This window comes from Mesocricetus auratus, unplaced genomic scaffold, assembly GCF_017639785.1.
Source record: "Mesocricetus auratus isolate SY011 unplaced genomic scaffold, BCM_Maur_2.0 Super-Scaffold_100025, whole genome shotgun sequence".
Taxonomy (NCBI): domain Eukaryota; kingdom Metazoa; phylum Chordata; class Mammalia; order Rodentia; family Cricetidae; genus Mesocricetus; species Mesocricetus auratus.
Genome location: NW_024429206.1, coordinates 28177644 through 28205085, shown reverse-complemented (window position 1 = coordinate 28205085; position 27442 = coordinate 28177644). Strand labels below are relative to the sequence as shown.

The 27442-nt window shown below is 40.4% G+C and overlaps 2 protein-coding genes across 2 annotated transcripts in view; one reads left to right on the top strand and one right to left on the bottom strand.

The window, feature by feature from the left end:
• LOC101832126 (cytochrome P450 3A9-like) overlaps window positions 1–27442 on the top strand; it is a 52340-nt gene that overhangs the window by 13955 nt on the left and 10943 nt on the right. Inside the window, exons 5-8 of the mRNA XM_040731212.1 lie at window positions 5561–5674; window positions 5898–5986; window positions 8966–9114; window positions 26037–26164. Coding sequence (XP_040587146.1) covers window positions 5561–5674; window positions 5898–5986; window positions 8966–9114; window positions 26037–26164 — 480 coding nt within the window. The remainder of the gene's footprint in view (window positions 1–5560; window positions 5675–5897; window positions 5987–8965; window positions 9115–26036; window positions 26165–27442) is intronic.
• On the bottom strand, window positions 18087–20033 carry LOC121133942 (PHD finger protein 6-like). The gene has a single exon (XM_040731213.1). It carries the CDS (start codon window positions 19848–19850, stop codon window positions 18765–18767), a length of 1086 nt encoding a protein of 361 aa, XP_040587147.1. The 5' UTR covers window positions 19851–20033; the 3' UTR covers window positions 18087–18764.

Genomic DNA, 27442 nt, shown 5'->3' with positions numbered 1-27442 from the left:
GTAATGACCCAACTGGGATTATCAGATATCTATAGAACATTTCATCCACATAAAAAAGAATATACCTTCTTCTCACCACCACATGGAACCTTCTCAAAAATCGACCACATACTTGGCAACATATCAAACCTCAGCAGCTACAAAAAAATTGGAATAACTCCATGCATCTTATCAGACCACCATGCTTTAAAATTAGAATTCAACAACAACACAAATTGCAGAAAACCTACAAACTCATGGAAATTGAATAATGCTCAACTGCACCATCCCTGGGTCAAAGAGGAAATAAAAAAAGAAATTAAAGACTTCCTCGAATTCAATGAGAATGAAGACACAACATACCCAAACCTATGGGACACTTTGAAAGCAGTGCTACGGGGGAAGTTCATAGCGCTAAATGCTCACATGAAGAAACAGGAGAACAGTTATACCAGAGAATTAACATCACAGCTGAAAGCTCTAGAACACAAAGAAGCACACTCCCCCAGGAGGAGTAGACGCCAGGAAATAATCAAATTGAGGGCTGAAATCAATAAAGTAGAAACCAGGAAAACAATACAAAGAAGCAACGCAACGAAGAGTTGGTTCTTTGAGAATATCAACAAGATAGACAAACCTTTGTCCAAACTTACCAAACAGCAGAGAGTGAACACGCAAATTAACAAAATTAGAAATGAAAAGGGGGACATAACAACAGACTCTGAGGAAATCCAGAGAATCATTAGGACATACTTTGAAAATCTGTACTCCACAAAATTCGAAAATTTAAAGGAAATGGATGACTTCCTGGACAGCTATCAATTGCCAAAACTAAATCAAGAACAGATAAGCAATTTAAATAGACCTATAACCCCTATGGAAATAGAAGCTGTCATCAAAAGTCTCCCAACCAAAAAAAGCCCAGGTCCAGATGGCCTCAGTGCAGAATTCTACCAGAAATTCAAAGAACAGCTTATACCAATTCTTCTCAAAGTGTTCCACACAATAGAAGCAGAAGGGTCTTTGCCAAACTCTTTCTATGAGGCGTCAATAACCTTGATCCCCAAGCCACACAAAGATACAACTAAGAAAGAGAACTTCAGACCAATATCCCTCATGAACATTGATGCAAAAATACTCAATAAAATACTGGCAAATCGGATCCAAGAACACGTCAAAACAATCATTCACCACGATCAAGTAGGTTTCATCCCAGGAATGCAGGGATGGTTCAACATACGAAAATCCATCAACGTAATCCACCATATAAACAAGCAGAAAAACAAAAATCACATGATCATCTCACTAGATGCTGAAAAAGCCTTTGACAAAATCCAACACCCCTTCATGATAAAGGTCTTGGAGAGATCTGGGATAACAGGGACATACTTAAACATAATAAAAGCTATATACAGTAAACCAACAGCCAACATCAAACTAAATGGACAGAAACTCAACGCAATTCCTCTAAAATCAGGAACAAAACAAGGCTGTTCACTCTCTCCATACCTTTTCAACATGGTACTTGAAGTTCTAGCTATTGCCATACGACAACAAAGGGGGATCAAGGGGATACAAATTGGGAAGGAAGAGGTCAAACTTTCACTGTTTGCAGACGATATGATAGTTTACATCAATGACCCAAAGAACTCTACCAGGGAACTCTTACAGCTGATTAACACCTTCAGCAAAGTGGCAGGCTACAAGATCAACTCAAGAAAATCAGTAGCCCTACTATATACAGATGATAAAAGGGCTGAAAGAGAAATCAGAGAAACATCACCCTTTACAATTGCCACAAACAACATAAAATACCTTGGGGTAACGCTAACCAAACAAGTGAAAGACCTGTATCGTAAGAACTTTGAATCTTTAAAGAAAGAAATTAAAGAAGCCCTCAGAAAATGGAAAGATCTCCCATGCTCTTGGATAGGTAGGATCAATGTAGTAAAAATGGCAATCCTGCCAAAAGCAATCTACAGATTCAATGCAATCCCCATTAAAATCCCAGCACAGTTCTTCACAGACCTTGAAAGAACAATAATCAATTTTGTATGGAAAAACAAAAGACCCAGGATAGCCAAAACAACCCTGTTCAACAAGGCAACGTCCGGAGGCATCACCATCCCTGACCTCAAGCTATATTATAGAGCTATAGTCCTGAAAACAGCTTGGTATTGGCACAAAAATAGACAGGTAGACCAATGGAATCGAATTGAAAATCCGGGTATTAACCCACACACGTACGAACATCTGATCTTTGACAAAGAAGCTAAAAATATACAATGGAATAAAGAAAGCATCTTCAACAAATGGTGCTGGCATAATTGGAGACTGGCATGTAGAAGAATGCAGATCAAGTGGATGGTACCCTTGAACGAATTGGTACAGGAGACAGCTTCCTGAACATAACACCAGTAGCACAGGCAGTAAGATCAACAATTAATAAATGGGACCTACTGAAACTGAGAAGCTTCTGTAAGGCAAAGGACACAGTCAGCAAGACAAAAAGGCAGCCCACAGAATGGGAAAATATATTCACTAATCCCACATCTGACAGAGGGTTGATCTCCAAAATTTACAAAGAACTCAAGAAGCAAGTCTCCAAAACACCAAAGGACCCTATTAAAAAGTGGGCTGCAGAACTAAATAGAGAGTTTTCAATAGAGGAGTCCAAAATGGCTGAGAGGCACTTGAGAAAGTGCTCAACATCCTTAGCCATCCGGGAAATGCAAATCAAAACAACTCTCAGATACCATCTCACCCCTGTCAGAATGGCTAAAATCAAAAACACCAATGACAATTTATGCTGGAGAGGATGTGGTGAAAGGGGGACACTCCTCCATTGCTGGTGGGAGTGCCAACTGGTTCAACCACTTTGGAAATCAGTGTGGAGATTCCTCAGAAAAATGGGCATAAACCTACCACAAGACCCAGCAACTCCACTCTTAGACATATATCCAAAAGATGCCCATTCATACAACAAAGATGTCTGTTCCACTATGTTCATAGCAGCTTTATTTGTAATTGCCAGAACGTGGAAGCAACCTAGATGTCCCTCACCTGAAGAGTGGATAGAGAAAATGTGGTACATCTACACAATGGAGTACTATTCAGCAGAAAAAAATAATGGAATCATGAGATTCGCAGGCAAATGGATGACACTAGAAGAAACCATCCTGAGTGAGGTAACCCAGTCACAAAAACATAAACATGGTATGTACTCTCTCATATATGGATTTTAGACATAGATCTGGGGAGTGCCAGCCTACAATCCTATGGCCAGAGAGTCTGGGAAACAGAAACTTTATTTAGTGGCTGATCGAAGAAGAGGCAGACTCCCTTGGTTAAGTACTGAGCTGAACTCAAGAAAGCCAGTAACAGAGAGGGAGGACTGATGATCAAAGGGATTAAGACTGGGCTGGTTTAACCCCCAGAAACAGCTGACCAGACAAAGGTTAACTCTTGAATCCCAGGCATCAGCCTGGGAATCCAGCATGGGACTGATCAAGACCCCCTGAATCTGGGTGTCAGTGAAGAGGCCTAGGTAATCTATTGAGCCTTGGGCAGCAGATCAGTACCCATCCCAAGTATACACACGGACTTTGGACTCCCATAGAACAATGTGAGGTGCACTCTCACCCTGAACTCTTGGGGAAGGGTCTAGGCCCTGCCCTATATGAAATGACACACTATGCACACCCCCATGGAGGGCCTCACCCTCCCTGGAGAAATGAGGGGATAACGGGGGGGGGGGGGAGGGCACGGGAGGAAGGGAGGTAATGGGAGAGGGACCTGGAACTGACTTGTGAAGCAACCTTGTTTCTTATCTAAATTTAAACTGGAAAATAAAATTAAAAAAAAAAGAAGCTAGACCAGATCATCCAATCCCCTGGAACTGGATACAAATGATTATGAGTTGCCATGAGGGTTGTAGATAATTGTGAGTTGCTGTGAGGGCCCAAAGCCTGGTCCTCTGAAAGAGTGGTTAGTGCCGTTAGCCATTGAGACATCTCTCTAACCCCTAGCATTTCATTTCTTTGGAATGATTGTGAAGATGATTGTGTGCTTCATGTGGTCTTACCTACTCTCAGTTACCTTAGATATGCACCCAAATATCTGTTTATTTATGTTGTATCTTACAAAGGTGTTTGCACTCACATTAAAAAAGTTGAGCATGGCCATAAGTGCAATAACTCCAGCACTCAGGACAGAAATATGTGGATCCCAGGAGCTCACGCCAGCCAGCCTAGATGAAACAGTGAACTTCAGATTCTATGAAAGACCCTGTCTCAAGGAAATAAATCAGTGTCAGAGTAGGACATCCACCTCCTGCCTCTGCACAAACACACATGGATACACACATGCATGAATGCAATGAAAAATGCAGAAACAGTGATTTTCTCTAAATTTATTATGTTGAATTCAATGTTGATACCACAGGTAAATTTTTTCGTGTATAAACATCAAACACAAAATATGTTCATTAAAATACAGAATGACAAGGATATTCATTTTGTACAAACACATTTTCTTTTTATTTAAAAACATTTTTTCATTTTGCATACCAAGTCCAGTTTTCCCTCCCTCCCCTCCCCCTGCCCAATCCACTCCACAGAGAGGGCAAGGCCTTCCTTATGGAGTCAACCAAATCTGGGATACCAATTTGAGGCCAGACCAAGCCCTCCCCTCATTATCAAGGCTGAACAAGATATCCCACCATAGGAAATGGGCTCCAAAAAGCCAGTTCATGCACCCAGGATAAGTTCTGGTGCCACTGCTATCCCTCCCAGATCAAATTTTGTAACTGTCACCCAATTCAGATGGCCTAGTTTGTTCCCAAGCAGGTTCCCCAGCTGTCAGTCCAGAGTCCATGAGCTCCCACTAGCTCAGGTCAGCTGTCTCTGTGATTTTCCCCGACATGGTCTTAACAGCCCCTTGTTCATGTGATCCCTCCTCCCTCTCTTCAACTGAACTCCAGGAGCTCAGCCCAGCAAAGTATGTGTTTTCATGGGCATAAGATTCAACAAGGTAGTCTACCATAAAGTGGGAGGTATGATCATCTACACCAAAAGAAAATCGTTAAGAAAAAAAGAATTTACATAGAATTGCATTGTTTCTTTCAAATAGATTCCTTCAAGTACTGTTACTGTCTCCTCAAATCACTTTTATCACCCCTTTATCAAGAAGTTCATTTTATGAATACATGTAAATATAAACTGTCCTGTGCTTCATAAGGCCACCAGCTGCCATCAGTTCCTTTCTACTTGGCACAGGCTAGAGGAATGTTCTAGGTCTCGTTGCTATCTAGTCCCCCTGAAACAGTGGTTTCCCCAGTTATGTGGAACTTCTGTAGAACAAGAATGCTAGATTATAAAGTTTAAAGCTGCATGCATTGGCTGGGTACCACCTCCACCCTCCCAGGGGGTGAAGCCTTTGAGATAAATATTGATTGAACATGTTAACATAACCAACTATACAGTCACAAATATTTTTAAATAAATAATACCTGGGGTTTTTTAATAATTGTAGAGTTCTCCAGACTTATATATGGCAACATCTCTTTCTCTTTGGATTCTAGGTGTTCGGTCCAGTGGGATTTTTGAAAAAATCAATCACCTTATCTGAGAATGAAGAATGGAAGAGATTAAGAGCATTGCTGTCTCCTACCTTCACCAGTGGGAAGCTCAAGGAGGTAATGAAGTAATGAGCTCATCACTGGAGACACGAGGAACAGATCTGGGGACAGGGAGAGTGGAAGATCACAGCCCTTTCCAAGTAGCGTTCTCTGAGTTGAAACTTCCTTAAGAGTGTCCTTTTGTGTTAGTGGGACCTCTTGCTTTGTCCTTGGGAAAGCTGCGTCCACTGGGAACTGAGCCCCTCATCTCACTGTGGATGGCTTTGTGTTCTGTGTGTAGATGCTCCCCATCATTAACCAGTATGCAGATGTGTTGGTGAGAAACATGAGGCAGGGAGCAGAGAGTGGAGATCCCATCAACATGAAAGAGTAAGTGCTACAGCATTCATTAGAAGCTGAATCGCATGAATTACATTTCTCTTTTTGTGACAAAATACTCCAACAGCAGCAACTGGACAGAGAAAGGTTTCGCTTTGGCTTACAGTTCCGTGGGGCGTGGCAGGAAGACATGGTGGCATGGGCAGGAGGTTAGCTGGTCACACTGCTTCTGACACCCAAGAAACAGGGAACCCAGCCTATATAGAGCCAAGATCTGGCTGTGGCAGTCTACTTCCTCTAGCGAGGATCCACCTCCTAAGGCTCAGAGCCTTCCAAGACAGGGCTGTGAGCTCAGAGCCAAGTGTTCAAATGCATGAGCCAATGGGGGTGCATTTCATATGCAAATCCAGATACTGTAACTGCCTACTCTCACCTCAGGAATCAGACCGCCATGAGTTGTTGGTGATACAACTGACTACAAACACTCGGTCTTCTTCTGAGGCTGAGACCAGTAGAAACTGGAAACCTTGTCACAGCTGTATGATTGTACTACGCCATCCAAGAAAAAGGGTACTTCTTTAGATGAAAGCAACGATTAATCTCTCTAACTCTTGTTATTTGGGAAGTTCTAGAAAAAGGGCACTTCTTTAGATGAAAGCAACGATTAATCTCTCTAACTCTTGTTATTTGGGAAGTTCTAGAAAAAGGGCACTTCTTTAGATGAAAGCAACGATTAATCTCTCTAACTCTTGTTATTTGGGAAGTTCTAGAAAAAGGGCACTTCTTTAGATGAAAGCAACGATTAATCTCTCTAACTCTTGTTATTTGGGAAGTTCTAGAAAAAGGGCACTTCTTTAGATGAAAGCAACGATTAATCTCTCTAACTCTTGTTATTTGGGAAGTTCTAGAAAAAGGGCACTTCTTTAGATGAAAGCAACGATTAATCTCTCTAACTCTTGTTATTTGGGAAGTTCTAGAAAAAGGGCACTTCTTTAGATGAAAGCAACGATTAATCTCTCTAACTCTTGTTATTTGGGAAGTTCTAGAAAAAGGGCACTTCTTTAGATGAAAGCAACGATTAATCTCTCTAACTCTTGTTATTTGGGAAGTTCTAGAAAAAGGGCACTTCTTTAGATGAAAGCAACGATTAATCTCTCTAACTCTTGTTATTTGGGAAGTTCTAGAAAAAGGGCACTTCTTTAGATGAAAGCAACGATTAATCTCTCTAACTCTTGTTATTTGGGAAGTTCTAGAAAAAGGGCACTTCTTTAGATGAAAGCAACGATTAATCTCTCTAACTCTTGTTATTTGGGAAGTTCTAGAAAAAGGGCACTTCTTTAGATGAAAGCAACGATTAATCTCTCTAACTCTTGTTATTTGGGAAGTTCTAGAAAAAGGGCACTTCTTTAGATGAAAGCAACGATTAATCTCTCTAACTCTTGTTATTTGGGAAGTTCTAGAAAACAAAGTTTGTTTAGAAAGAAGTATAATGATTTAAAATCATGTTTGTTAGTGTAGAGTTCATGGGAAATAGACTGCAAAGAAAGAATTTGGCTCACATTGGGACACTGTGTGTGCATCATGGAAGTTAAAATGGAGAACTTAGAGCAATTTATATCTCATCCTGGGCTTATGAAGAATATCAGTAAAACAGTACATCTTGCCTAGAATCAGTGAGATGGCTCAGTGGGTAAAGGAGCTTGCCACCAAACCTGAGGACCTGACTTTGATCCACAGGACCCACATAGAGGAAAGAGAGAACTGACTCCCGCAAGAAGTTGTCTTCTGAATGCATGCCATGGTACAAGTGTGCCCACACACACACTCACTCACACACACTCATTCACACACACATACCACAAGAGCAGGTGCACACACACAAGTTTCACCCAGAGTCAATAAATGAAAAAATGTAACCATTCCACTCTTTCTCTTTTATCCCATTTCTAAAGAGTGAAGTCGCTGTAAGCCTATAGGCATTGCCATCAGATCGTTTTCTTGAATAAACTCAGTGCTTCTTGTCAAGAAACACTGATATAACATTCAACCCTCCTGGTAAATGAGGAACATGTGGGCACATAAGTAGAGCGAATTTTTTGTGTTTTACCAGGAATGTCGTTGGTTTTCACAACTTGCAGCAATACTTCTGCCCTCGGAGCACTGTCAGCTTCCTAGGGCTGGGGAACGGCTGATCTGTCAGTGCCTTGAGTATGGGGTGTGCTCCAGGGAATTCGTAGCAGTTGTTATGTATTGTACTGAAGACAAATTGGCTTTGGCCACAGATACCAGTGACACACCGATACCAGACACAATGTCCTCTTTCCTAGTCCCCTGGGCATAGAGAAGCATTCCACGTTGTTCTGGTGAGGTATGGTATTTCCAGACTCATCACCACCCACACTCCATTCACTGATGCTGTTTGTCTGGTGCTAGGTCTGTCTCTTCCTGGCCCTCTATGTCTCCTGATGTCTATTCTAATTTTATATATATTTCTGTGATAAAATACCCTGAAAAGAAAGAAAGTCTGGGGGAAAGAGTTCATAATATCTCACAGTTCCAGGTTGCAGTCAATGTCATTACAGGGGAGTTAAGGCAGGAGCTTGAAGCCTCAGTCAAGAACACAGATAAAGACATCCACGCTTGTGCTCAGTTCACCTTTAATACCCTTATGCAGTCAGGGACCCAAACCCAGAGGAAAGTACTGCTCAAGGCAATACCTCACAGACATGCCCAAATGCCAGCTAGAGGCAGACACCTTTACACTGCGAATCTCTTCCCAGATGATTCTGGATGTTGTCAAGGTGACAACTAAAACTAACATGTTTCCATGTCACAGCTCATCACAAAAAATGGTGGTAGCACTGTCATCTATAAACTTCACACTGAAACGCAGGATGGAGGCCAACATGTGGGGCACTGGCCGTGTCTGCCTTGCCTGGGCTTATGAGTTTACTCCCAAGGGATCCATTATTATGTTAGAAGGAATAAGAGGATATACAGATGTTAATTTCCATGTCTCTCTCTACTCAGCATCTTTGGAGCCTACAGCATGGATGTGATCACCGGCACATCATTCGGAGTGAATGTCGATTCCCTCAACAACCCACAAAATCCCTTTGTACAAAAAGTAAAGAAGCTCATAAAATTTAATTTCTTGGACCCATTCTTCCTCTCAGTGAGTACGTGAACTAACATTTCATTATTTCTGTTCTCTCCCATGTTCATTGTTTGATGGCTTCATACATTTTATAATGGATTTCAGTCATTTGTATTCCCCCAATCCTTTCTCTCTTCTTCTCCCTCTCCTGCTGGTGGTAACTTCTTACAGTTTTGTGAAACTTATCTCACATCCATTGAACATGGCCCACTTAAATGTGCCGATTCATGGCTTTAGGAGTAAAGATATTCACGGTCATCATTATCGTCAGCTATGGAATCTTTTCACAACTCCCAAATCCTGTACATTTAGCCATCAGCTCCCTGCCTTCATCAGGCGTAAGCAACCAGCAATCTAGTTTCTAATTTCTTGGAAAATGGAATTGTATAATTTATCACCTTTTGTGTCTAGTTCCCTATATGTTTTCAAAAGATCCTGTATCTTTTTTTTTGAAATTCAAAACTCATTTATTGAACGAATAGTATATGCAAGAATACCAATAAAAGGAAACTAATACTACAAACTACAATTTTGAAAGTAAAGCCAATATAACAGGAACAAAATATACATAACATGTGAGGAATGTTTGATTTTTGACCCATGACGCATTCCTTATCTTTACAATGAACTTAGATGTCTATTAAAACAAAACTGTGCCTTGGTCTAACTTCAGTGCTTCTTCAAAAAGCAACAACATTCTACACCACTTCTGCTTTGAGATATTCGAGATTCACACATTTGTTCAAGTACATAGATTCGATTCAATAGCACATCTCTAGATCATGTTACTCTGTTAGTATCTTGAGTAGTGTATACCGAACAAGTACCACCTCAAGTTGGAGACTGCTGATCCTGGAAATGAAATTTACTTCAGGTGTGGGTTTTTAAACAATGAGATGAAAGTAAAACTCCCCCCTCCACCCAGGAATTTATTAAAGTATAGAAACGCAAGTCTACCCTTCTACTCTAATGAACATTTCCTACTAACATTTCTGGTAAGGCAATAAATGCTCCAGAATAATCTTCAATATACGCTTGCAAAGATTACATGTTTTAATATTAATAATGAAAAAAGAATAAAACAAAGAAAAACGAGAAAAAAGACGCATCAAAAATTCAGGCTAAAATACGCATTAGACAGCAATGGCAGTATTTTTGGCATTGATGTAAATGCCATATATTTACCAAAGAATGTCATGCTTATTAAAACTACAGTTAAGGAATTAAGAGATGTACAGTAAATACACTGCTGAGGTCCATTTATCTAAATAGTAATACCACAATGTAATTGCTAGCCAAGTGATAAAGATGCTACTTGGGAACATAAGTACTGTACAATTTTTACATTGTAAGGCACTTTTACTCAGCATAGAAGGAAAACAGGAGCAAAGAATCAAAATATTGGAAGTTGACACCCAAACATGAGTTTTTAATGTGACTTCAGTTTTAAATGAAGGTTATTTAGCCAATCACACCACAGTGAGAAAAACAGGTAGTCAGCCACCTATCTAACCAACCAAAAGGTAAAGTGCGTTTCTGGTTGCTAGTGGCAGAGAAAGGGCTGAAGAAACCCATACAAAGTCAAACAGTTACTACAAATCAAATCCATCAGCTGACAGCTAGAGTATTTGAAGTCCTGTATATAATTATTGACTGGCCAGAATTACCCCTGGTACCTTCCATTTTTCTTTAAAAAATCATTACAGTAGTTGTCCAAAAATGAAGGAGCTCTATTTCTCCACGGGTAAGTTCTATGGCACACAATGTAAAAATTACCTAGACACAGTGATTTAAAGATTTAAAAAATAATGTTTTCAAGCTGTTGTAAGGAAATAAAGTACAGATCCTTTGGAAAAAGTCGCATCGATTGGTAAACAAACTGTGATCTGTCCTTGCACTTCAAGTCATGATGAACCTTGAAAGTAATCACATACACATCATGGCATATTAAGAGCGAAAGGAGAAGACATACAAGGCAATCCACTACTAAAGCTAGTTTCCTTCTAAAGTAACAATAAAACATGGTTAAAATAAAGCAAGCATTGAGTCCCTTGATTTAAGGAAATGTGTAAATACACACTTCAACAAACATGATCTTAAGGGACTAGCAGTTTAAAAATTCAGTCAATAAGCACAGTGTAATTTTCCACCTGTTACATTTAAAAATGCTGTTCAACCAGCTGCAGAATAGATCAATGTATGGTAAAGTTAGTATGGTGTTTCTTGTTTGCAAATCTGGTTCATTGTGGTAGGTTAACTAATTAATTCAGAACTCAGAATCCCTACCTTTCATACTGAGGTACTATGGTAATATTAGGCAGACCACAACGAGGTTTTTGGTTTTGCCATAAAGAAATATATAAATGTGCTTCAGCAGGTAAGTGGAAGAGTGCCACTAGCAAGAGACGCCAGTGGAGATTCTTTCTAAAAATCTGGTGATTAAGAAAACCCTTCTGAAGACCCCAACCCCAGCGAGTCCGGCTTCAGGTGAGATTGGGTCTCCTGCGGGGACCGCCCGCCAATCACCCATCCCCCTTGATCTTCCCGGCCGCTCCTGGCATCCAGAAGACACGCCCACACAGGAAAGACATCAGCCCTACCAGGACCCAAACTCCGTGTCAGCATTCCCAACTTCAGCTGCAGGAAGGAAGGAGACCAGTGGAGATGGAAAGACCCCACCAGCACCCACTGAAAGAAGAGATGGGAAGAAGACAGAATAAGAGATCACTCAGCAATAGAAACACCAACATGACCCCACCAGAATCCAGGGATCCAACACCAGCAAGACCCGAAAAGCACTACATAGACGAAGAAGAGGAGACAGACCTTAAAAATTATTTCATGAAGATGATGGAGACCCTCAAAGAAGAAATGAGGAAATCCCTTAAAGAAATAGAAGAAAAAACAAACAAAAAATCCATGAAATGGGGGGAAAATTTCAAGAAATAATCAAATCTCTCAAAGAATCTAAAGAGCACCAAGAAAGAACAACCAAAAAAATTAAGGAAACAACTCAAACAGTTGAAGGATTGAAAGCTGAAATAGAAACGATAAAGAAAACACAGAATGAAGGGATGCTGGAAATAGAAAACGATCAGGAACTACTGATGCAATTATCACCAATAGAATACAAGAGATAGAAGAGAGAATCTCAGGTGTTGAAGACTCATTAGAGGATATAGAGTCGTCAACCAAAGAAAATCTCAAAACCAACAAATCCTTAACACAAAATATCCAGGAAATATGGGACACCGTGAAGAAGCCAAACCTGAGAATAATCGGTATAGAAGAAGGCGAAGAAATACAACTCAAAGGTACAGGAAACGTATTCAACAAAATCATAGAAGAAAACTTCCCTAACCTAAAGAAAGATATGCCTATGAAAGTACAAGAATCTTACAGAACACCAAATAGGCTGGACCAGAAAAAGAAGTCACCTCGCCATATAATAATTAAAACATCAAACCTACAGAGTAAAGAGAAAATATTAAGAGCAGCTAAAGAAAAATGCCAAGTAACATACAAAGGCAGACCTATCCGAATTACACCTGACTTCTCAATGGAAACGATGAAAGCCAGAAGATCCTGGACAGATGTCCTACAAACGCTAAGGGAACAAGGATGCCAGCCCAGACTACTATATCCAGCAAAGCTCTCAATTACCATAGATGGAGAAAACAAAATATTCCATGACAAAGCCATATTTAAACAATACGTATCCATGAATCCAGCTCTACAGAAAGTGCTAGAAGGAAAACCTAGAGCCAAGGAAGATAACTACATTCAAAAAGACACAGGCAATATATAATCACACTTTACAAAACACCAAAAAAAAGGGAGGAGAAACTACACAAAATAACTTCACTAACAATAAATCAAGCACAAGCAAGGATCACCAATCAATGGTCATTAATATACCTCAATGTCAACGGCCTCAACTTGCCTATAAAAAGACACAGACTAGCAGAATGGATACGAAGACAGAACCCTTCCTTCTGCTGCATACAAGAAACACATCTCAACATCAAAGACAGACGTTATCTCAGAGTAAAGGGTTGGGAAAAGATCTTCCAATCAAACGGTCCCAAGAAACAAGCGGGTGTAGCAATCCTAATATCTAACAAATTAGACTTCAAATTAAAATCAATCAAAAGAGATGAAGAAGGACACTTCATATTCATCAAAGGAAAAATACATCAAGACGAAGACTCAATTTTAAACATCTACGCCCCAAATACAAAGGCACCTACATTTGTGAAAGAAACATTACTAAAGCTCAAAATGCACATAAAATCTCACACACTAATAGTAGGAGACTTCAACACTCCGCTCTCACCGCTAGACAGGACCTCCAGACAGAAACTTAGCAAAGAAACAAAAGAACTAATAGAAGTTATGACCCAACTGGGTTTAACAGACATCTATAGAACATTCCACCCAAATACAAAGGTGCCTTCGTCTCGGCACCACATGGAACCTTCTGTAAAATTGACCACATAATAGGAAACATAGCAAATCTCCACAGATACAAAAAAATTGGAATAACCCCCTGCATCTTATCAGACCACAATGCATTAACATTAGAATTCAACAATAACACAAATCGCAGAAACCCCACAAACTCATGGAGATTGAACAATGCACAATTGCACCATCCCTGGGTAAAGGAACAAATAAAAAAAGAAATTAAAGACTTCCTCGATTTCAATGAGAATGAAGACACAACATACACAAACTTATGGGACACTTTGAAAGCAGTGCTGAGAGGAAAGTTTATAGCACTAAGTGCCCACATGAAAAAACTGGAGAACAGTCATACTAGAGAATTAATAGCACAGCTGAATGTTCTAGAACAAAAAGAAGCAAACTCCACCAGGAGGAGCAGACGCCAGGAAATAATCAAATTGAGGGCTGAAATCAATCAAGTAGAAACCAGGAAAACACTGAGAAGAATCAATGAAACAAAGAGTTGGTTCTTTGAGAAAATCAACAAAATAGATAAACCTCTGTCCAAACTAACCAAAAGACAGAGGGAGAGCATGCTAATTAACAAAATCAGGGATGAAAATGGGGACATAAAAACAGACTCTGAGGAAATCCAGAGAATCATCAGGGCATACTTTGAAAATCTTTACTCCACAAAATTTGAAAATTTAAAGGAAATGGACAATTTCCTGGATAGATATCACTTGCCAAAACTAAATCAAGAACAGATAAACAATCTAAACAGACCTATAACCCCTAATGAAATAGAAGCAGTCATCAAAAGTCTCCCAAAGAAAAAAAAGCCCAGGCCCAGATGGCTTCAGTGCAGAATTCTACCAGAAATTCAAAGAAGAGCTAATTCCAATACTCCTCAAAGTATTCCACACAATAGAAGCAGGAAGCTCACTGCCAAACTCTTTCTACGAGGCTACAATTACCTTGATACCCAAGCCACACAAACACACAACTAAGAAACAGAACTATAGACCAATTTCCCTCATGAACATTGATGCAAAAATACTCAATAAAATACTCGCAAACCGGATTCAAGAACACATCAGAAAAATCATCCCAGGCTTCATCCCAGGAATGCAGGAATGGTTCAACATTAGAAAATCTATCAATGTAATCCACCATATTAACAATCTGCGAAAGAAAAACCACATGATCATCTCACTAGATGCTGAAAAAGCCTTTGACAAAATCCAGCACCCCTTCATGATAAAGGTCCTAGAGAGATCAGGGATAACAGGAACGTACCTGAATATAATAAAAGCAATATACAGTAAACCAACAGCTAACATCAAACTAAATGGAGAGAAACTCAAAGCAATTCCTCTAAAATCAGGAACAAGACAAGGCTGTCCACTCTCTCCGTATCTCTTCAATATTGTACTTGAAGTTCTAGCTACCGCAATAAGACAACAAAAGGAGATAAAGGGGATACAAATAGGAAAAGAAGAAGTCAAACTTTCACTATTTGCAGATGATATGATAGTTTACATAAGTGACCCAAAAAACTCCGCAAGGTTACTCCTAGAGCTGATAAACACCTTCAGCAATGTGGCAGGACACAAGGTAAACTCAAAAAAATCAATGGCCCTATTATATACAGATGATGAAGTGACTGAGAAAGAAATCAGAGAAACATCACCCTTTACAATAGCCAAAAATAGCATCAAATATCTGGGGATAATGTTAACCAAGGAAGTTAAAGACCTGTATATCAAGAACTTTGTGTCTTTGAAGAAAGAAATCAAAGAAGATACCAGAAAATGGAAAGATCTCCCATGCTCTTGGATTGGTAGGATCAACATAATCAAAATGGCAATCTTGCCAAAAGCAGTCTACAGATTCAATGCAATCCCTATCAAACTTCCATCACAATTCTTCAAGGACCTGGAAAGAACATTAACCAACTTTATATGGAAAAACAAAAGGCCCAGGATAGCCAAAACATCCCTATACAATAAAGGAACTTCAGGAGGCATCACCATACCTGACTTTAAGCTCTATTATAGAGCTACAGTCCTGAAAACAGCTTGGTATTGGCACAAAAATAGGCAGGTAGACCAATGGAACCGAATCGAAAGCCCTAATTTTAACCCACACACCTATGAACACTTGATTTTTGACAAAGAAGCTAAAACTGTACAATGGAAAAAAGAAAGCATCTTCACCAAATGGTGCTGGCATAACTGGGTACTGGTATGCAGAAGACTGCAGATAGATCCATGTTTATCGCCTTGTACAAAACTTAAGTCCAAATGGATCAAAGATCTCAACATACATCCAGCCACACTGAAACTTTTAGAAGAGAAAGTGGGAGATACTCTTCAACGAGTTGGTACAGGAGACCACTTCCTAAACATAACACCAGTGGCACAGGCACTGAGATTGACAATTAACAAATGGGACCTTCTGAAACTAAAAAGCTTCTGTAAGGCAAAGGACACAGTCAAAAAGACAAAAAGGCAGGCCACAGAATGGGAAAAGATATTCACTAACCCTACATCTGACAGAGCGCTAATCTCCAAAATTTACAAAGAACTCAAGAAACAAGTCTCCAAAACACCAAAGGATCCAATTAAAAGGTGGGGTACAGAGCTAAATAGAGAATTCTCAGTAGAGGAGGCTAAAATGGCCAAGAGACACTTAAGAAAGTGCTCAACATCCTTAGCCATCAGGGAAATGCAAATCAAAACAACTCTGAGATACCATCTTACTCCTGTCAGAATGGCTAGAATCAAAAACACCGAAGAAAATTTATGCTGGAGAGGATGTGGAGAGAGGGGAACACTCCTCCACTGCTGGTGGGAGTGCCGACTCATACAGCCTCTTTGGAAATCAGTATGGAGATTCCTCAGGAAAATGGGAATTAATCTACCACTAGACCCAGCAATTCCACTCTTAGGCATATATACAAATGAGGCAAATTCTTACAACAAGGGCATCTGCTCCACTAAGTTCATAGCAGCATTATTTGTAATAGCCAGAACCTGGAAGCAACCTAGATGCCCCTCAACTGAAGAGTGGATAGAGAAAATGTGGTACATTTACACAATGGAGTATTACTCAGCAGAAAAAAACAATGGAATCTTGAAATTCGCAGGGAAATGGATAGCACTGGAAGAAATCATCCTGAGTGAGATAACCCAGTTGCAAAAAGACAAACATGGTATGTACTCACTCATATATGGATTTTAGACATGGATCAGGATAGTGCCAGTCTGCACTTCCACTGATAGAGAGTCTGGGAAACAGGAAAGAACCTAAAAGATATGCATATATGCATAGTACCCAAGAGAAGAGGATTGAGACAAGATCCTCTGAATGGATGGGGAACACGGCGAGGGTGGGGGGGAGTGAGACCTGGGAAGAAGAGAGGGGGTGAAGAGGAAGAGAGTTGGTCATGGGGGAACAGGAAGTTGAGTGGGTGGGGGTAGAATAGGGGGAAGAGGGAATCATAGGATCGAATACAGATCAGGCACCAGAGTGACCTCGAGTGATCTAAAGGGATAACACCAATTGGCAAGCTAAGCAATAGTGGAGAGACCACCTCGAATGCCCATTCCTGATAATGAACTTGATGTCTATAACCATCCAGGAGCCTTCATCCTGTGACTGATGGAAGCAGAGGCAAACACACAATTAATCACTGAACTGAACCCAAGGAACCCAGTGACAGAGAGAGAGGAGTGATGAGCAAATTGGCAAAGACTGGGCTGGCAAAACCAGCAGAGACAGCTGATCTGAACAGGGGAGAGCTCTTGGACCCCAGACCGACAGTGGGGAGGCCAGCATGGGACTGATCTGGACCCCCCCAAATGTGAGCGTCAGTGAGAAGGCCTGGGCAACCTATGGGGCCCTGAGCTGTGGATCAGTGTCTATCCCTGGAATACAAACAGTCATTGTGTGCCCATAGCACAAAGAGGGATGCTGGACTCTTAGGGGAGTGCCTGGACCTTACCCAGAGTAAAATGACAGACTCTAGATATCCCCTATGTGGAAGGATTTGGCAATGGGGGGGGGATGGTAGGGGGAAGGGGAGTGCAGGAGGAGGGGAGGGAGAGGGAACTGGGATTGACATGTAAAACAAGCTATTTAAAATTAAAATAAAAAATGATTAAAAAAAAGAAAAGAAAACCCTTCCGAGCCCTAGAAGAAAGCAGGGCACAAATGCCTATTCAATATGTAAGCAAACCGATGGCTGAAAGCATTAAATAAAGTTTCTGAAATAGTGGTCACAAAATCAAAAATAAATAGTTCTACTCCCAGATGGTTTTTTTCTTTTCTCTCTTTTTGCTCTGTTAGCACATAATATCTCCTGATACACTAATATCTCCTGATATTGTGTGAAGCATTCCACACAACAGGGCACTTGAGAGGAACTGGCTTCAGACGTGATGTTCAAAGTCCTTAGCACACTGGTAACCTCTTTAACCTCAAAGAGGTTCAGTCGGCTGCTGGCAGACATTATTTGGATCTTGATAGGATTCCATTATTTTGCCAGAAGCTCTCTGGGCAGCACAGAAAGCTGTACTGTCAAGAGAATTTGGGCAGATGCACTAGAGCTCAGAGCTTCTCATCACCAGTTGCCCAGAGTCCATGCTGGCCAGTGAGAACAACTCTAAAAACGACCATAGGAAGGCTTCAGCATGGTTCCCAGAAGAAACGTTTAACATGTGCTGTCAAAGCCAAGACAAAAATAAGGTTCTTTCCATTTGTAGTTTCCATTGCTTGAGTGTGGAAAAAAAAAAGTTCACAAGTTACCAGGTACTGCCACCGGAGGCGTGTTTGCATCTTGAAGTACAACTTGCTTTCGGTTTCCTTTGAGCATGGATCCACTACAAACTTAAACACTCTAGTAGAACTCTGTTCAGTCCAGAAATACAGTTACTTTATTCAAGGTCTGCTTTAACTGCTGACAGTATACACAGGGTTAATAGTGTTTCCATTGCTTCCCAGAAACTGCAAACTACAGCTATGTAATATCAAGAATGTCAAATTGGGCCGTCTAGTGTAGGTCAGATAACAAACAAGGTGTTTTTAGGCAGTTCCATGAAGAATCTAAGAGTCGGGCAGTAAAAAGTTACAAACCCTTTAATATTTTAGAAAAGAGTGAAAAAAGCATAGGAGTTACGATGTCTTATTCTCAGTTTTCTAACTCTCTCCTGTGCCACGAACCTAGTTTCCATTAAGCTGCTGCTGGGTTAGTTGCTGATCATTCGCTACTCTTCCCCAGCTTTTACTTTCTCGTTCCTCACCTTCTTCATCTCGCTCATCATTTCCGCTATGATTTTTACAATAGAGTTTGTAAATTCCTCGTGACATATTTTCAATGTATTTTGCTTTGTCTTGTACACCACAGTGGTAATGGTAGGTTTTAACACAGGCTTTTATTTCACATCCAATAGTAGCACCAGGCTGACTGCAAAGTGTACATTTCATCCTTTTTCCTCGCTTAATCTCCTGAAGTACAGTTTTAATATCAAAATCTCCAAATTCTGCTCTTGATGTTGTTGTGAGCTGAACAGTACCAGAAGAAAACAACATGCACTTATAATGTGCGGCTGCCTTCTTGGCATTAAATATATGCAACTTCCCTCTCGCTTCATTTTCTTCCTCCCCTACATGGCAAAATCCGCATTTAGGTCTGGTGTCATTAGGACTGCTCCTGTGTGGAGACCTATCTCGGTAGGAACTACTTTCCATTTCGTCTGTTCCATGGGAGGATGTAGATCTGGTATCTTCCGCCAGCCCTTTAAAATTAGTTTTTCCTCTGCGACCTTTCTTCTTAGTCTTTGGAGATGATGGCTCCAGCTCATGTTCATTAAAAGTTTCTTCTAAATCAGCTTCAGAATTATGTGCAGTTTTCTTGTGTTTTCGACAATAAACCATGTAAATGCCTTGCGAAGGTTTCTCTCGGATCTGAGCTTTATCATGGAGTGCGCAGTGGTAGTGGTATGTCCTGTGGCATGTTTTCACATCACAGCCGATTGTTGCTCCAGGACAATGGCACAAAGAACACATCAGCTTTGTGCCCCTTTTAATTTCCTTTTGGACATCTTCAATAGAAAATCCACCAAGACTCTCATTATTGGAATGTGATGACACCAAAGCAGATGAAAAAAGCATGCACTTATGATGTGCTGCCACCTTCTGGTTTTCAGATATTAGTAACTGTCCACACTCCTTGTCTCTATTTGACTTACAAAAGCCACATTTGCGCTGTCTTGTAGACCCTTTTTTCTGTTCAACTGAGCTTGACATGATTTTTAAACTGCTTATAGAATGCGACTTTAAGCCTCAAGAAATGCAGCGTGGCCCACGGGCGAGCGACGGGAGGACAGCGCCCACGAGGGGAGAAGAGGAAGGCGGGCGTCGGTTCTCCGGCACTGCCGAAGAGCAGAGCTCAGCCGCCGGGGGTTGTTTCCTTTCATTCGAGGAGAGACGGGCTCGCCGAGCGCCCTTACGTTGCCTCCCTCCGTACGCACAGATCCTGTATCTTGAAGGATGTCTCATTATGTCCTTCCTTTTAGTGCTGAATTTGTCGTTGATGGACATTTGGAATTTTTCAAACTTATGGCTGTTATTAGTAATGTTGCTCTGAATATTCTTACACAAGTTTGAACAACAGTTTTCATTTCTCTTGGACATACACTCAAATGGGAGTGATGAGTTTGATCATAACGTCTAATTAAATATATCTATTCAGGCTGAAGAGATGGCTCAGTGGTTAAGAGCACCAGCTACTTTTTCACACCCAAGTCAGTGCCTAGCATTCATGTCAGGTGAGTCACAATCATCTGTAATCCCAACTCCAGAGGGTCCAATGCATTTGGCATGCAAGGGCACCTACACTCACATGTACAAACCCACACGCAAACACACCTACATGTAGTTTAAAATAATAATAATAAATAAATAAATGAAATGTGCCATGTGTTTTGGGCAGTGGTGTTGCATACCTTTAATCCCAGTATGTGGAAGCCAGACACAAGTGGATCTCTGTGAGTTCAAGGCCAGCCTGAGCTACAAAGTGAGTTCTATGACAACCTGAGCTACACAGAAATCCGTCTCAAAAAAAAAAACAAAAATAAATAAATAGGTAGAGGTCTTTCTCCAGCCATTCGCCATGGTAGCGGGGTGAAGGGCCCAAGCTAATGGGGTTAGATTAGCTTGTTAAACATCTACAATAAAAGACTCTTTGCTTTTGCATTGAATAAATAAATAAATAGGTAGATAGACAGACAGACGGACAGACGGACGGACGGATGGATAGATAATAAAATTAAATTGGAAAATATAATGCAATCACCTAATTGTGGAAACCTCTTTAATCACAATGCAGTGTTGGTTTTTCTCAAAGAATGTTTTGCATCTATAAACCTGTTTTGCTCATTTTCATTTGTATTGCCATGGCTCTGTTATACAGTAGATCAGCCTTGGGGTAAATTCTACTTGGTTACAGTAATAGAAATCTTATTGGATTCTTACAATACAGTAGTCACTTGGTTCAGTATATTATTATGTTGGGGAGCGTTTTGCATCCACATTTTCAAGTGATGTCAGTTTGAAGGCTATCTGATCATGGGGTTATAGCACAATGACCATATAGAGAATTTTGGAGATGTCTCACTTCTCTTCTGAATTTTGAAAATGTGTGGAGGGAACTGGCGTTGGATCTTCTCTAAGTGGCTGGGAGAATTCGCCACTGAAATATTCTAGTCTTAGGCTTTTCTTGAGGAGAGTCTCTTATCACTAATTCTTTCTCATTATGCCACAGGTCCATTATACGTGCTATGCATATACTTTTGAGGGTAGTTTCTACATTTTGTGTGTTTATATGAATTTGTACATTCTAGCTTAATTATGTATGTGAAGCAATTGCTATAATCTTCCAGTTATTAACAGAATAACTTAATAGGCCCTTGGGACTTTAATAACAGTATTACTCCCCTAAAACACTTGCTATAAACACTAGTAATCTGATTGATTACTCTATTTCTACAACAACTCCAACTAACATTTACCCATCTCCTAAGATACTTTTGAAGAGGCATCTTTTACATTTGTTGATTTCCTCTATTTTTTTAATTTTATTAGTTTCCACTTTGGTCTTAGTATCCACCCCCTCTCTGCCCGAAGTGTGTTTGCTCTTCTGTCTTAACGGTTCTTCTCATAAAGTGTTACCTTTTAAGACCAGTTGTTTTTTTCTCAGCACTCAAACTTCTTCTGAGTGTTGCTTTGTCCCTATCTTCATAAGGGTTTCCTTTATTGGTAGCAATATTATTGGTGTTGATGTTATTACTGTGTGTGTGTGTGTGTGTGTGTGTGTGTGTGTGTGTGTGTGTGTGTGTAAGTGGAGCTGAGCTTGCGAACATTACAGGACAAGATGTGGGAGTCAGGTATCTCCTTCAACCATGGGCTTCAGGGACCAAACTCAGCCAGGTTCCACAGATGGTTTCACCTGCAGAGTCATCTCACCTGCCCCTATTAGTTGTTTATATCATGTCGTTTTTTTTCTCTTTTCACTTCAACGCAATTTGGAATTTGTGATGAGAGACTTTATTTGTTATAGGCCATAACAATTGATATTCAAGGTGTCAATCCCCTCAGAATTAGCTTCTGTAGAAGGAAAAACTTGTAATTGCAAAGCTTTTGAGAATTCTAGACCCCAGAATATCTATTGCCTCTGCCTGTAATTTTACACATGTGCTAATTTGCATCCCTTCCCTGGTGGCTGTGTGGAAATTCTTATACGTATGGTATATGTTTTTATGAATACATTCCTGATCTACTGGGCATTCTTGTCTGTGGTTTGTCAAGAAGACAGCTCTTCCTTAGCTATATTGTCCAATCAGTATTAATATTGTTAGCCTATACAGAGTTTTGATGAATAAAATAAATACAAAGAGATGCTGCCCAGGTCAGGAGTTATCAGTTTCCGTTAAGAACTGTCTTAGAGCACATCTTAATTTCCCCAGCTGCCAAGATAGCCACACAATATCAACTGATATAAAACTTTAAAGTAGCTCTTAGATCAGTCTGGGTACTTTGCTAAATGGATTTTAAAATAAACTATTACCAAACATACAATCTTATTTACAAGGACATGTATCCAGCTCTGTGACTTGTTGAGCCAAGGTAAATAATGCAAAGTAGCTAAATTGCAATGCCCAGGCCATCAAACTGCACTGCATAAGATTCCCTGACTGACCAGGGCTAGCTACAAAATATAAGGTAACTTTGTAGCCCCAAAAAGGAGTTACAGGTTTCTCTTTGTATGGTAGGGTTACATGATGGACAGAAAAATATATCTTTTTTAATTTAAATTTAAATTAGAAACAAAGTTGCTTCACATGTCAATTCCATGTCCCTTTCCCTCCCCTCCTCCTGTGCCCTCCCACCAACCCCCCCCCCCATGTCCCCTCATTTCCCCAGGGAGGGTGAGGACCTCCATGGGGGTGTCCATAGTCTGTCATTTCATCCAGGACAGGGCCTAGACCCTCCCCCCCAAGAGTTCAGGGTGAGAGTGCATCTCTCATTGTTGGATGGGAGCCAAAAGTCCATTTGTATACCCAGGAAAAATACTGATCTACTACCCAAGGCTCGATAGATTACCTAGGCTTCCTCACTGACACCCACATTCAGGGGGTCTTAATCAGTCCCATGCTGGATTCCCAGGCATCAGTCTGGGTGTTTCTGGGGGCTAAAGCAGCCCAGTCTTAACCCCTTTGCTCATCAGTTCTCCCTCTCTGTTACTGGCTTTCTTGAGTTCAGCTCAGTGTTTAGCCGTGGAAGTCTGCCTCTGCTTCCATCAGCCGCTGAATGAAGGTTCTGTTTCCCAGACTCTCTGGCCATGGGACTGTAGGCTGGCACTCCCCAGATCTATGTCTAAAATCCATATATGAGAGAGTACATGCCATGTTTCTCTTTTTGTGGCTGGGTTACCTCACTCAGGATGGTTTCTTCTAGTGCCATCCATTTGCCTGCAAATTTCAGGATTCCATTGTTTTTTTCTGATGAATAGTACCCCATTGGGTAAATGTACCACATTTTCTCTATCCACTCTTCAGTTGAGGGGCATCTAGGTTGCTTCCAAGTTCTGGCTATTACAAATAATGCTGCTATGATCATAGTGGAACAGACGTCCTTGTTGTATTGAAGGGGCATCTTTTGGATATATACCTAAGAGTGGAGTTGCTGGGTCTTGTGGTAGGTTTATTCCCATTTTTCTGAGGAATTTCCATATTGATTTCCAAAGTGGCTGTACAAGTTGGCACTCCCACCAGCAGTGGAGGAGTGTTCCCCTTTCACCACATCCTCTCCAGCATAAATTGTCTTCGGTGTTTTTGATTTTAGCCATTCTGACAGGAGTAAGATGGTATCTCAGAATGGGAAAAAATATTCACTAACCCCACATCTGACAGAGGGCTGATCTCCAAAATTTACAAAGAACTCAAGAAGCAAGTCTAAAAACACCAGAGGATCCAATTTAAAAGTGGGCTGCAGATCTAAATAGAGAATTCTCAATAGAGGAATCTAAAATGGCTGAGAGACGCTTGAGAAAGTGCTCAACATCCTTAGCCATCAGGGAAATGCAAATCAAAGAAAAATATATCTTAAGATTAAAATGCTTTTAATGCCTCTGTGCTTTGGAGAGTGCTAGTGAACTCATCTGTGCTGGTGCCTTGTCCCCCTGCCTCACAGGGCAGAGCTGCTAGGGGTTTCCCAGCCACAGCCTGGCTAAGCTGTCTAAAAGCTACTCTCTCTCACTCTGAAGACAATTGCTCTTCATTAACAGTCTTCAGTCCAAGAAAGCCTGTCCTTTATGACCACTAACCACAAAATGTTTAAAAATGTTTTATACACTTAGAAGTATAGGCTATAACACACCATTTTCCTTATTTGTCTTGGTAGTTTAGTTTTATAAGGCTACATCTGCAAACAAGACAACAGAAATGACTTCTCCTTTTGCAGCTGTGGCTTGCAGCCCACTAATTGGAGAGTTAACTGAAAGTACTCTTTTCTTACTATCTGGATTTATTGCACTGTGAGTTGTTAGACTGACTCTGTCTCTTATCATTTACTCAAAAAGTGGGATGTGACCTTCAGATGTAATGCCTGCAAGATTTTTGTGAGTCTGTATAAGCTGCATAAAACAAAGAGCCAGAGGAAGAAAGAAAAAACTGGCAGGATGGCAGATTCTGTCATGAGAGAATAAAGAGTGCTATCATCAACAAAATCATATGCTTGTCCTTTTTTTCCCTCTAAAATCCCTCAGATGAAGTCTTGAATTCACTGTTCTATGGAGCTTTTTCCCTGAAACCAGCATGCAGCCCAGAAGCAATTTCTTTCTGTGTTACTGTAGAATTGTCCCACAGTTCTTGACCTTTTGGTCACAGAGGAGTGCAGTGATGATTAATTCACATATTACTTTCCCAACATTTCCCTGATGGGTGAAGAATATAGACTATGATATTTCTAACCTGAAAACTCATTCTGTGTGTATGTGTACCTGTCTGTCTGCCTGCCTTTCTGTCTGTGTGTGTTTGTGTTTCTGTCTATGTGTCTTTCTGTCTGTGTGTTTGTGCCTGCATCTGTGTGCCTGTGTCTGTGTGTGTCTGTGTTTCTGTCTGTGTGTATCTGTGTGCGTCTGCGTGTGTCTGTCTTTCTGTCTGTGTGTGTGTGTCAGTGTCTGTGTGTGTCTGTGTTTCTGTCTGTGTGTATCTGTGTGTGTCTGTGTGTCTGTCTTTCTGTCTATGTATATCTGTGTGTGTGTGTGCCTGTGTCTGTGTGTCTGTGTCTGTCTTTATCTGCCTGCCTGCTTTGCCTGTCTGTGTCTGCATGTGCACAGACACACCCACACACTTACATATATATAGATCAGAAAAAAACCTTCCGTGTCATTCGTCAGATTCTTTCCACCTTGTTTGAGACAGGTATTCACTGGCTTGGGACTTTACCAACCAGGCTGGGCTAACTAGCTACCTGGCTTCCAGGAGTTCATTCACTGTCTCCAGCTCTCACGTTGCCATTGCTGAGCTTGGCATTTCACATGGGTTCTGGGAACGGAACACAGGTCCTCACATTTCCAAGGCGGGTGCTTTCCCCACTGAGCCATCTCTCAGCCTTGAAAGCTCTTTCCCGAACACCTTGATTAACTGCGGCACCGGACTGAAGCCTGATCTACCCAAAAAGACCTCAGTCCTACATGTGAGAGGTCAAGGAATTTAACCTTGAAACCATGCAGCAGACACCACTGATATCACCTCTGTGTCAGTGGCCATACATTGACACACCATTTCCCAGACAGTAGCCTGGAACCTGAGCAAGAAGAGAAGTCTTGGTTGAGATCCTGTAACTCTTGCTGTTATGAGTGTTAGAATAAATGTAATTGTTCCAGGTAAATTTTGCATTTTCACCACGGTTTCTCTTTTCTTTCCCTTCTAGTACTCTTTCCATTCCTTATCCCACTATATGATGCACTCAAAATGACTGTGTTTCCAAACGATGTCATAAGCTTTTTTAAAACTTCTGTAGAACAAATGAAAGAGAATCGCATGCAAGACAAAGAAAAGGTAAGAGCTGGTCACTTGAGGTTGCTCACTTATTGTTAAAATGTTAAGATGTTTGTTTGTACATATATGTTCCATATAATTTAAAAACTCAGCCAGGTTGAGAACACAGAGATTTTTCTATTTTGAAGAAAATGAAGCATTAGGAACAGAGATATGAACTAAGTAAAATAGAAAGCATTTAAAAATCAAATGATACATATTATCACTGATCTGCCTTTAAATTATTATTTTTGGTGTGAGAAATTCATATTCCAGAAAAATATTTCTTGCATTTATGAGATGTATCATTAGTTGTAAATAAGTTACGCATGTAGTTTCTCACACATTCTTGTATCGTTATTTTTCAATAAGGTACATGTGTAGATTCTCAAATAGTGTTGTATCAAAAAATAGTTTGTAATTTCTTCAATGCTGAGGATAAAACTCAGGACCATATGCATGGTTGGCAAACAAATCATCCTTGAACAGTGGTTCAAGTTGCCCTGGGCATCCAGTTCGACCCTACTACATATTGGGAACAGAGTTTGTGGCTTTGGTGTCGGATCAGGAGATCCCAATGGAGCAACCATTATTAATGGCTCATTTCTTCAAGAATTAAGGTCTTCTGTGATCTGAGTTCACACCAGGGGTGGGAAGATGAGCAGACATCTGAATAAAGCAGAACTCTCATATGATCCAGCCATGTAACGGTCGTATGATGACATAAGCTTGTGTGGGAGACACATGTACTCCCATGTTCATTTGAGCCATTTAAAATTTTCAAAAGCTATTAGAAGAATGAACTTTAAAGTCCTATCATGAATGAATAATAAACATCTGAAAATATGTTTAACCTGGTTTGAGCAGCATACATTTCATATATATGTATGTGTGTGTATCAAACTCCATTTTGCCCATTGATATATAATTTTCATTTTTTAGGTATGCCTTAATATAAATTTTTAAAATAATGAGAAAAATGGGCTAAAGAAATGTCTCAGAAGTTAAAAGTTGATCTGTTCTTGCAGAGGACAAGAATTTAGTTTCCAGCACCTATACTGTGTTAGTGCTGGGGGTTCATAGTATCCTGTGACATTAGCTTCATGGAGTCCAGTACCCACTTCTAGATTTATGGGCACCTGCACTCACACATGCGCACACCCACACAGAGACACACATAAAATATATAAATAAGAATAAATCTTTGTTAAAAATGTAAGACAAATGTTGCCATATCCCTTCCTAAAAAGGAAAATTATTCTATATAAACATTACTTCCCAGGAACTTTAACTCACCCA